The following is a 12871-nucleotide window of genomic DNA, read 5'->3' on the forward strand; positions in this document are numbered from 1 at the left end:
CTGCACCACCATGCCACCCACTTAAATAACTCGGTGAGGTATTAATAAGCCAAAAAAAATTATCAAAAAATAATAAAAATAACAAAGAAAATAGTCAAAAAATAATTTGGTTTGTTGGATGGTGTCACGCTTGGCCGCGATCGCGCTGTTTAAGAGCAGACGATCTCTCGGGCAGGCGGGCAAAGAGCAGGCGGACAGGAATATATCGGGGCCAACTGGGGTTTAATAATCCAACAGGGAGCAGGAGACATGAAACGCCGACTAACATCAATGACAGACAACCGGTTAGTGCACAACAGAGACCTAAATACAGGGACCTAACCAGAAAAGAAGGAGACACGACTGGGCACAATCAGGGAATCACACGTGGGTAATTAGGGGGTGGCACACACGAGGAGCGGACGGAGCGGGCGTCACAGATGGCTACTGGAAATGGTTAAGCTTGTTAAGCTGTTTACACCAGCATGTATAAATCATTTAAACATCATTTTCATTGACAGCCTAAGAATTTTTCATAGTACTGTGTATATATACACAACACACACACACACACACACACACACACACACACACACACACACACACACACACACACACACACACACACACACACAGGTAGTTCTTGTTTTCCGAGCTCCCAATTTACGAGGTTATATGTTTAAGAGAATATCTTAAGTTGTAACCATCAAAAAAGTTGACAGAATTAATTTGTAGGCTTCTACAAAAAAAATTTATATTCTCTAATACTGATCACATGACTTAAGAACATAACATAAGAACTATACAAACGAGAAGAGGCCATTCGGCCCATCAAGCTCGCTTGGGGAGAACTAAACTAATAGCTCAGAGTCGTTAAAATGTTATCTAGCTCTGATTTAAAGGAACCCAAGGATTCAGCTTGCACTACATTATCAGGAAGGCTATTCCATACTCTGACTACATGCTGTGTAAAGAAGTGCTTCCTTAAATCCATCTTGAAATGTTCTCCCGCTAATTTCCACCTATGGCCACGAGTTCGTGTATTTAAACTAATGCTGAAGTAACTATTTGGTTGAACAGCATCCAAACCTGTTAGAATCTTATATACCTGGATCATGTCCCCCCTCAGTCTCCTTTGCTTGAGACTGAACAGATTTAGCTCAAGTAACCGTTCCTCGTATGACACTCCTCTAAGACCAGGAATCATTTTTGTGGCCCTATGCTGCACCTTTTCTAAGGCCACAATGTCCTTTTTAAGATATGGTGACCAAACCTGCACACAATATTCTAGGTGAGGTCTCACCAAGGAATTGTATAATCTTAGCATTACCTCCCTTGACTTAAACTCCACACACCTGGAGATATACCCCAACATCCTATTGGCCTTTTTTATTGCTTCCCCACACTGGCCAGAATGGGACATGGAAGCATCAACATACACACCAAGGTCTTTCTCATGATCAGCTACCTTTATTTCAGTGACACCCATGAAATACCTGTACTTTATATTTCTGCTCCCTAGATGGAGTACCTTACATTAATCGATGTTAAATTTCATCTGCCAGGTATCGGCCCAGTCACTAATTAAATCAAGATCCCGCTGTAGCTGCTGAGCCGCTAATTCAGTATCTGCTACACCACCCACCTTGGTGTCATCTGCAAATTTCACCAGTTTACTGTATATATTGGTATCCATATCATTTATGTAAATTAGGAACAATAGTGGTCCTAAAATCGAACCCTGCGGTACCCCACTATGAACGCAAGCCCACTGTGACATTGTGCCTCTTATAACTACTCGCTGTTTCCTATCTGTTAACCAGTTATCAATCCAGGTCGCTACGGTACCTAAAATACCAGTCGCTTTGAGTTTAAGTAGGAGCCTCTTGTGGGGGACAACATCAAAAGCCTTTTGGAAATCTAAGTAGATGACATCATAGGCCTTCTTATCATCAACTTCCTGAGTAGCTTCCTCAAAAAACTCCAACAGATTTGTTAAACAGGATCTACCTCTTCTAAATCCATGCTGGCTATCCCGCAAAATGTTATTGGAGTCCAGGTAATCTATCATTTTCTCTTTGATTATAGCTTCCATAACTTTACCAGTTATACAAGTTAGACTGATTGGCCTATAGTTAGACAAATTACTTCTATCCCCTTTTTTGAAAATAGGCGTTATGAAGGCGTGCTTCCAATCAGAAGGTACCACACCTTCAGATAAAGATTTTTGAAACAGTAAAGTTAAGGGTCGGCAAATAATATCCCTCATCTCTTTTAACACTATAGGTAAGATGCCATCAGGGCCCTGTGATTTATTTATTTTGAGCTTAGCTAGGCTTTGCAAAACATCTGCTTCAGTTATATATATATTAGCTATAGACAATGCTGGATAGGTAATAACTGGTAAATTACTAAGGTCCTCAACAGTGAATACCCGTGCAAAACTATCATTGAACTCATTTGCTATATCAATGTCGTTTACTATTATAAGACCCTTACTATCCTGCAGATTAGTAATTTCAGGTTTTAGAGCTCTTTTAGAGTTAAAATACTGGAAGAAACTTTTAACGTCATCCTTAGCTTCCAATGCAACCATCCTTTCGACATTTCTTTTAGCTCGTCTAATATCATTTTTTAACTCAGCCTGTAGACTTAGATATTCCTGCTTAATTCTGTCATCATCAGTTAATTTCCATTGCTGGAACAAAGCCCTTTTCCTCCTTACTTTATGCTTTATATCCCTAGTAAACCACCTAGGTTGCAATTTCCTAGATTTATTCTTGCTGGAAACAGGTTTGAAGTCCTCTTGCACTTGCAATAATGTGCTTTTAAAAAATTCCCAGGCCTCTTCAACAGTTTTGTTATTTAACTGCATCCAGTTCACAGTTTCTAGTTTTAGTCTCATACACTTAAAGTCAGCCTTCCTAACATTATATATTTTTGATTTGGACTTAGCTCTTCGAACACTAAACTTAACCTCAAATTTGACCATGTTATGATCGCTACTGTCAAGTGGTTCTAAAACGTCTAATTTACCAATCCTGTCCTGGTTATTAGAGAGAACAAGATCAAGAATGGCATCTCCCCTGGTAGGGGTGTTAAACTGAGTAAAAAAACAATCCTGTACTAATTCCACCATCTCCAGTTCATTTTCTGAAGAGCCAGTGACAATGTCCCACTGCATTCCTGGTAGATTAAAATCACCCATAACTACCACATCATTTTTATTGCTCATAGTCCTAATCTCACTGTATAACAATCTGCTTTCCTCAGCAGCTATATTAGGTGTTCTGTAACAAACACCGACAATTAGGCTATTTGAGTTTTTAGCATCTAATTTTACCCATATTGCTTCCGTAGTTTTATTTATATCAGTAAGTTCCCTTGCCTGCAAGTTTTCCTTTACATATACTGCAACACCACCTCCCTTTTTCCCTATACGATCCTTACGGAACAACGTGTAACCATCCATATTATATTCTTGTCCATCCTTTTCACTCAACCACGTTTCAGTTATTCCTATAATATCATAAGAGTCCGATGAGATAAAAGCCTCTAAATCATGAATTTTATTCCTAATACTTCTGGCGTTTAAATACAGACAACAAAGGGTAGGCCTATTACGGTGCCCACTTACAATATGATTATTTGGGGCTTTCCGTTTCCCCCCACTGACATAGTTAACTAACCTCCCTGCCCCCCCAGTCCCTAGTTTAAACATTCCTCAACGACTCTACACATACGCCTCCCCAATACACTGGTTCCCCTCTGGTTCAGGTGCAACCCATCCGGCTTGAACAGGTCCCACCTGTTCCAGAAGGTCCTCCAATGCCCCATAAACCTAAACCCCTCTTTCCTACACCATCCTTTTAGCCACGCATTTAATTTCCTTATCTCAGCTAACTTAGCCTGACTTGCACGTGGCACGGGGAGTATTTCAGAGAATACCACCATGGACGTTCTGCTTCTAAGCTTATTGGCGACTTCTATAAATTTATCCTGCAGAACAGCCCTTCTACCCTTGCCTATGTCGTTGGTGCCAACATGCACCACGACAACTGGATCCACCCCAGCTGGGGCCAAAAGCTTATCCACACGATCTGGAAAGTCTCCTACCTGGGCACCAGGCAGGCAAGACACCGTACGGGACCCTCTATCACGCGTGCACACATAACTGTCTACTCCCCTAATAATGGAATCCCCCACTACCACAACCTCCCTCTTCCTGGGGGGAGGGGGCTCCTCAGTGCCCAAGGGCCCACCTGCCTCCCCAGTCCGTTCCGGCTCTAAAGCTGGAAGAACCTGAAACCAGTTCGACACAGTCACCTCAGGTGATGCCGCCTCTGCAACGTGTGTACGCCCTTTCCTGCGTCTACGACCTACGGTCACCCAGCTCTCTCGACCTCTCTGCTCTTCATTCTCCCCCCTCCCGGCTAGTGGCGTACACACCTTCTCCCTAAAAGGCGTATTAACTTGCTCCTCTAACTCACTGTTGCATTGGATGAGAGCCAGTTGCTCCTCAAGGTCGCGAACCTTGACCATGAGCGAGTCCACTAGCTTACATCGCTCGCAGATGAAGTCCGACTGGACACTAACGTCCAGAAGGGCAAACATGTTGCAAACGCCACACTGAGCCGGCCCCATAATTAACTAACTCACTATGACCCCGTACTCCCAGCCCAGTAAATTTATATAGCGTATTTAACTTTAAAGATTAATTAGCGTACCGTTAAATGCAATAAAGTGCCGAGTACACTAAAATAAGTTACTTGGGTTGAAACGGAACTTAATTATTATTTTTATTTAAAATTTTAAATCCGATAAATTTACTACTACTTACCAAAAGAACTTCTGCTTGAACCAAGTATGAACTAAAAACAAAACGAAATCGAAATTGCTCTTGGGAGGTCGAAAAACCACAAAAACCCCCTCACAGCAGGCTACTGCCGGAGCGGGGAAAAAAGTGGAAAATGTCCTCCCGGCCCCGACTGGCGACCGAGCAAAGCTCAGGAGCAACTGTCCTTTTCTGGCGCTGAGTAACGTTACCGACGTTAGATTTTATTAGCTATTTCGCCCCGCCGGTGTTTTTTACGGAGTTAAACGCGAACAGAAAACGCAGCTCACTGCCCGTAACAATCGCGCTGTTAATAAACAGACAGGACAGACAAGCACTCACGCCGACCAAAATAAGAACAATAAATAGAAATAACACAGCCACCCACTAAACAATTAAAGCACACAAACACTCGGAAAATACGTTCCAAACACCCCAAAAACAATCACAAACAATCCCAAAACAATCGCCGCAGCTCAACACCACTCTCTCGCAGTATCCCAGCAATCTCTCGCAGCAATCCCCTACAATAGTTCTGTTTGTTAGTTTGTTATTTTAAACAAATGCGCTATTTTATAGCAGTAAAAACACAGCCAACATGTTTAGACATGTCATGTCCCATGAAAGCTACAATTGAACGTTTTTAACGTTAATTCTTTTTCAAAAGAACAGCATTTGGAATCACAAGGGCATTCTGAATCAGATTTTCTTTTCTTCTTGGAGAGGCTGGTTTTTGTGGGTCGGTATGGAGGAAACAATTGAATCTGTCACTATTTATTCTCAGACATCTGCACACACCGGTATGGCACACCCGTCTTTGTCTTACTGAGGAATCAAGGCTTCCTTCTCCCTCAGACCCCTGAGGAACCGGCACATTGAAGCTCCTCCCAGCAGGGGTGGGCAAGCAGGATAAACAGGCAACCTGCACTTCTCCAGGGTCATTGGGGAACTCACTGTCGAGAATCAAGATGGGCAGCTTCTCTGTGATGGCTCTGCTCTTCCCGCTTCTCCTGCTGGTGGTGAGCGGAAGCCTCAACACGACAGGTAAAGATGTGTCTTAGGGGACAGGCGAGACCGAGATCAGACCGGCTCCTCCAACGAACAGACTGCAGACTCTTCTGCTGAGAGTCGAAAATCGGTTGTGGTGCAGTTCAGACTGGTCCTTGGTTCACTGTCTCTTCTGAGGCAAACTGTGCTACTTATTTTAGGTGTTATAATATTTTAAGCCATGTGTTGGACTGTGAATTAATGTACTTTGTTACCATTTTTTGCCATGATTTGGTTACTTTTGTATATTTTTTACTGAAAAATATACCAATATGGGTTTTGTTCTGTGGAAAGTCCTATTTTTAAGGAACATGTGAAATATTTTCTATTAATACCAAAGACATTATTATTATTATTAGGCTGAATTGTATTGTTTGTCTTTATAATTCACAGACACTGTCATGTGGGGGCTTAATGAGTGACTTAATCCTCACTGCAGTCCAGTGAGTCCACTCAGGAAACCTGGATACCCTAAATCTCCATATGTCACATCCCCAGAGCTGTAAATTCCCTGGCCTCTGCTTGGAATCACCCCAATACTGGGCACTGGTTAGATGTCATGTTACTTAAGCCAGGGAAGCCATGACAAGAAAACAATGTCAAAAGTGTGGTTGGGTGCAAAACAAACACCTGCATATTTGCCTTTTGACTGGGGGAAAATGAAAGTACTATTTACTCTGGTTTCAATTATCAAACAGCGACCCCAATCCATGCATATAAATGAGGTCAAGGTTAGAGGATCAGCCGGAAAATGTCAACTAAGTCAGTCAGACCGACTCCACAACCCCACTTCTAAAAAAATATTGGAAGGATGTGTAAAATGTAAATTAAAACAGAAAGAAATCATTTGCAAATCATATAAACCCATATTAAACTGAAAATAGAACAGGGGCAACAAAATACTGAAAAAGGTGTGTAATGTTGAAACATCACTGCTTAATCCCAACTGGGGTTGCAGGGGAGACTGGAACCTATCCTGGGAACAAGGGGCAACCAACCCTGGGCAGTCGCCAACACACTGCAGGGTGCACACATTCACACGGCAAACTTAGAATCACCAACTAACCTATCGTGCAAACTTTTTGGACTGTGGGAGGAGAACAGAGCCCCCTGTCAAAAATCCACACAAACACGGGGAGAACGTGCAAACTCCACACATGAAGGACCTACACCCAACCTGGGGTTTGAACCCAGAACCTTCTTGCGGTGAGGCAGCAGTACAAACCACGGTGTCACTCTGCTGCCCTCAAAACAAAACATACCTGTATGGCTGAATATCTCACAGCTAATTAAGGTATTAATTGGCAACAGGTCAGTAAGATGATTGGGTGTAAAAATATCCTATGATGGAGTAACATTCCATTCAAGGTTCCATTCCAACGACCGACCTGCCCACCAATGGCACCAACATCACCAGCTCTGGGGCCTTCAATGCCAGCTCGCCGTTTCCCAACTGGTCCCTCTCAGGTGGGGCACTGTCCCGCCTCCATAGCATGACTGCAGGCGATTACACATATCAGGATATTGTAATAGATCTATTTACAGTATGAATAGGTAGAAAAACAGCCCCTTCAATAATTAGTGAATTAGCTATGAAGTAATAAACCACAGGCTATTCAGGCTCTGATGTTCAGAGAACATTTAACTTGTGAAACAGAGAGACACATTTATCCAAAGGGGCAGCTTAATTAACGATTATCGCTGGATGTTTCAGTTGGCTTGGTACCCCGATCAAGGAGAGGAATGGAAGAATTCATACTACTCACTTATTGGAAACAGGACAAAACCTTTAGGTATTGCCCAGAACAAGTGCAGTCCTTATATTTATAATATATTACCCGATATACCTCCCGATAAGCTAATTCAAATATATTCAAAATGAGGTTAAAGGCAAAACACTCAAAAACTTCAGAAATAACACAGGAACCTGAAAATAATTATAGTACCGTGTCATAAATAATAAATAGCTAATACATAGACAGGTCTAAATCCTAGAATAATTTTGCGCAAATCGATTCTTTTATGCCTGTTGTTCTTACATGATTGCATGTCCTCTCATTCCATTCTAAAAACTTTATTACGATCACCTGATGCCTCTCACGGACGAAATAGCGCATAAAGACGAACATTGCACTATACAGTAATTTTTCATTAATATACAAATCGCGTTTTCAAACACGCGTTATAGGATAATACTTTGTAGCCTTAAAACCAGAAGCTTTAAATATATTTATTGACTCCCCCAGGGAGCTGCATATCACCTGCACCCCTTGTGCTGCTCTGGGGAGTGGGGACAATATTCTCTGTTCAGTGTTGCCAACTTGGCGACTTTGTCGCTATATTTAGCAAGTTTTTAGACCCCTCTAGCGACTCGTTTTCAAAAAATTGACTAGCGACAAATCTAGCGACTTTTTCTGGTGTTATTGGACACTTTTGGAGACTCTGGCGTGAAAGCACGTATCGTTCTTACTCTTCTCCCCGAGCAGCGGGTGCTGCCGTGGGGTCCCCTCCCGTCCCAAAGCGCTCACAGGCGGGCGGGGGGGGGGGGGTCCTCGCTCAGCAGCCCCGCCCAGCTGCAGTCAGAGCGGGAGATGTTCACCCCAATTATTGAATGAAGATCGTCTGTTGTTTACATATGAGATGTTTCTGTCCGAGTATATTCCTGTTTCTACTAAAGAATATTGTATGGTTTTTTGACGCGATACATAATGGGGCAGTCCTCCTGCTATCATCGGCTGTAAAGGGCAGAAACTGCATTCTCCCTCATCTAGCTCCTGAGGGTCTATTTATAGGCACCATGTGTCCTCTTCTTAGAAAAGAAGCGACCAACAAACGCATTAGACATATAATTCGAAGGAATATTGTCTCTAAGCCAGCTGCAATATTTTAGTGGAATAATCTGTTCGATGACATAGATTGGGAATCTACTTGGATGTAACCGAGGACTTTCATTATTTCGAATAAGGTGCGGGCGGTAACTTTAAAGATACTTCACCGTTGTTGCTCAGTGAATTGTATGATTGCCAAATGTAAAAGAGATATAAATGTGTCTTGTTCTTTTGGATGTAATGCTTTTGAAACTATAATTCATTTATTTTGGAATTTTAGATACAGTAAGATATTCGAGACAGACCTCAATAATTACATAAACACAGTTGTTGTTGTTTTAGGTCTCTTTTACCATACTCTCTCCTACAACGTCCATTACAATTACGTGAACAATATGCAAATGAGGCGATGGCGTCATTTAGCGACTTTAGGGACAAGCAATAGCGACTTTCCTTTCTGAGGAGTTGGTAATAGTGTCTCTGTTACAGGGGGTGTTTCTGCGATGAGCACTGCAGGTATTTCGGGGACTGCTGCCCGGATTACTGTGCCATCTGTCCAGGTAGGAGCTCGTACGTTTTAGTCTCTTGAAAACAGAAGAATTGCCGAGATTCGGCGCAGCGTATTTGCGAATGGCCGGTGAAATAGACTCTCTTTTCCAGTGACTGTGTTGGCCAATTTGAATGTTAAGTTCCGGGCTCAGACTACCGTGAGCGAGTCTGAAATAGAGTCGGCGCTTTACACGGTGAGTACTGTGTCTGCTCCGCGTTTACGCGCTTGTGTGAGCAGCCCTTCGTGTCCGATGTGATGGTCGGGTGTGTGTGCACCCTGGTGTAACGTAATCGCACTTCATTGTGGACGGCAATCTCGCTCGTGCGGCTAGAGATTATAGAACATGCACCTAAAATATTTGCCCAATGCAACATCCTCTTAGAGCTGAATGTGTAAGACCACAGACAGACTCTGGCCTGCCAAGGCTCAGGACACCTGTCCACATGGTGACAGACATGTTTCTGGAGTCAAAAGGTAAAACTGTCGAGGCAGCAGACTGACAAAACACATATAATTAATATAATATATAATAATTAGCTTGGTATCCTTATGTCTAGGCACTTTACACGCTTATTCCATGATTTAGCACTTAGCATGTCTGGGGGCCAGCTGCTCATCCACTCTCTCTGCACCGTTACTACTGTATAATATCAGTCTGTCCATTAAGTCTCAAGCATCTTGGTTTGGCTACGTGTAAAAGGACACTGTATATGAAATTAACTGATATGAATGAGAGGACTGGCTACAAATATTTAACCTGAATGAATAGGACTCATTTTTCCCAGCTTAAAACATCTCATAAAATAAATGATATGCAAATGAGCTTGTTTCTTTTGCTGATCTTATTAATAGTAATAAATCCTGTAGAAATAAATCATTCATGTGCATTTTTATGGGTATTTCTTTCAGTTTGTAAGACTCATGATTTACCTGTTTTTTATAAACCCAGTGGTGTTATCAGGATATTGACCAGGTGGTTGCAAGTGTGGGGTCCAAGTCACGACCCATAGGATCACAGCACCCTGGCTTTGCGTTTTACGATCACTGAGGACCAGAAGTGAACCTACCAGGATGAACTATGTGTACCTTTCATTTCCTCCTGCCCTCTGTAATATGGAACCTGGACTGGGATGTTAAATCGAGAAACCCCTGATTAGTGGCTTGAAGTAGACATATTTTCATTGTAAATCCAAACCATGAACCCACCTCTGTGTTTGGAAATATCTGATTGGCTGTTTCTGTCCAGGTGACCATGGATTTAGGTCACATAATCAGATGGACTATCTGTGATTGTCCCTGACTGTGTATACAGCGCTGATCCCTGGTAGTTGCCTTCTGAGTGTATCAGGCGTGCAGTCATGTGACTGCTCGGTCAGGAAGCAGATGCTCGTTAAGCTTGATGACGGAATTGGCAAAGTCCACCAGGTCCACAAAATCTGAGGTGATGATGTTGACTCCGTGGTTCCCTGGCTTCTGGGCCTTCACCCACGTCATGATGGTGGGCAGGTTCCTGCACGGAATGGGAGAGACCTTTTTACCCTCCTGGTTTAGCAGATAATCCCTCTACTTAAGCCAGGTGACTCCTTGCTTTTGGATGACATAGGCTGTGCTCTGCTGCCATCTGCTGGCTAAAACCATGTAAACACAAGCATAAAGATATGTACCCAGCATTCACTCACACAGACATGCATGGCTCTCAGAAGGTAAGCAAACATGCTCACCTCTCCACCAGGTGAGTGCGGAGCCCCCTGAGGAGTCCCCCGATGACGGTTTTCACCCTGGGGGTGAGGATAGCCTGGGACACATGGAAAGAACCACAATGGACATGCTTGTCCCTTGTGGTCTCCAGGAACCGGAGCAGTTTGTGGGGGTCTATGGTGTTTGCCCAGGGGGCTGGGATCTTGCTGCCCGGCCACAGGAGGCCACACATCTCTGCAGAAGGGTGGTGGTAGAAAACAAGCATCTGGAGGACAGGGAAGTACTGGATGGCTGAAATGGTCTGAGGGCCAAAAAGGACTGGATGGGTGAAGTGAAAGAATGACGGGGGGGGGGGGGGGGTGAAGAGACGGGGGGTGAGTCAGGGAGAGAGAGAGACATGGGGGAGGGGGAGGCTGCCATCTGATTCGCAGTGATCTCAAGTCTTTACTTGAGTCTCTTAGACTACATCACTGGCAAAACGAAACTGGTCAGTTTAGGGTACTGGGCAGTGTCAGTATAATTAGTGTAGAGCTATGGTCACTGTAGGGTAGGGGCAATCCAAGAGTGTTTTACAGTGGGGGGTATAAGAGGCACCATGAATCATACTGAGGGGCCAACCTTATCATTAGCCAATGATGAGTGACCAGGGAGGAGGTCTCTCAGCTTTCAGCTGGGACCAGTGCCCCCGTGTAAAGTGTGGAGCAGCCATCCCAGCCTTCTGTGCATACCTGATAGTCGTTCCCCCACAGGTAGTCCAGTGTTATCCCCTCCACCGCAATGACCTTGCAGAGCTTGCGGCCAAAAACCTCACGCAGTGTGGGCAGCAGGTGGCAGTGGTGCTCCCTGCTCATGGCGTAGTGATGGTTGAAGTCCAGCAAGACCACCTCCTTTGGGTGCTCGCCGAGGAAGCGCTCGATGTCACTGAGGCCGTCCCACACCCGGTGCCCGAAGAGGCCGTGGATGAAGTAGACCTCGTAGCCTGGCTCGCCCGGCTTGGACGACACGCGCAGATCAAAGTAGCGGATGCCTGCCTCTAGCTGCTCGCGGAAGCTCAGGTTCTGAGTCATAGACCACTACTTCATCACCTTCTTTGCCAGGGGGCGGAACACAAAAACTAGATGCTTGACCATAGCCCTCTGGTCTGGACCCACTGGTGCATTCTCATCCACCCAGAAAGTGAATGAGTCATGTGACCCTGAGAGGGAAGACGTCAGCTCTGTGTGACCTCAAGCAAAGAAATACATTGGAGCAGTGGCATGGCAAAGCTGCGCTCATGAAAGTGTTTCTCAAAACAAAGTTTCTGTCACCTGAAGCTAATTGGGTGACCCGTACATGTACCTTCAATAACCACTGAGGTTGCCAGTCTGGGCAAAAATAAAATGCAGTGTGGCAGTGTGTTAACTGAGTTTGAGAGAATATTTCGCGCATGCGTAGCAGCCACATCTCCCCGAAAAGAAAGCTCCCGAAATGATACAAGATCCTCGCGTGTCCTTAGTTGTGTATAAATCTTCCACCGTGTGTGCACCTTACAGTTCGGCGTCTGACCACCTTATGTTTCTGCTCTGCGAACCTGGGAAGGCGGTACTCCTTGTGTGACCATGATGCTTTTGTTAAAAACTATAATAAAGAGCGTGTTCTGTTCTCCTGAGCAAGTGTCCTTGTTCTTTGTGGCACTCGCGATTCCTCAGTCCGTCTGGCGCTGCTGTACTGTATATATATGTGTGTGTGTGGGTTATGTATTACTTTGTGGAGATCAAATGTTCCTCACAATGTTATAAAGACTTGTTCTTTTGACATTGTGGGACCATTTTTCAGCATTTTTATTTTGTTTGGTTACTTATGATTACGGTTAGGGCTGGGTAGGGGGTAAGATGAGAGATTTCCCCACAGAAATAAGGAAAAGTCCCCAGTCTCCCCACAAAGATATAGTTACAA

The 12871-nt window shown here is 44.0% G+C and overlaps 1 protein-coding gene across 1 annotated transcript; it reads right to left on the reverse strand.

Annotated features, from left to right (window-relative positions):
• Positions 1-10805: 10805 nt before the first annotated feature.
• LOC125739908 (PI-PLC X domain-containing protein 2-like) lies at positions 10806-12216 on the reverse strand. Its single transcript, XM_049010458.1, has 3 exons — positions 11665-12216; positions 10960-11237; positions 10806-10866 (listed from the first exon to the last, which is right to left on the reverse strand). Exons 1-3 carry the CDS (start codon positions 12001-12003, stop codon positions 10806-10808), a joined length of 678 nt encoding a protein of 225 aa, XP_048866415.1. The 5' UTR covers positions 12004-12216.
• Between the last annotated feature and the right edge of the window lie 655 nt (positions 12217-12871).

This window comes from Brienomyrus brachyistius, chromosome 4 (genome assembly GCF_023856365.1).
Source record: "Brienomyrus brachyistius isolate T26 chromosome 4, BBRACH_0.4, whole genome shotgun sequence".
NCBI classification, from domain to species: Eukaryota; Metazoa; Chordata; class Actinopteri; order Osteoglossiformes; family Mormyridae; genus Brienomyrus; species Brienomyrus brachyistius.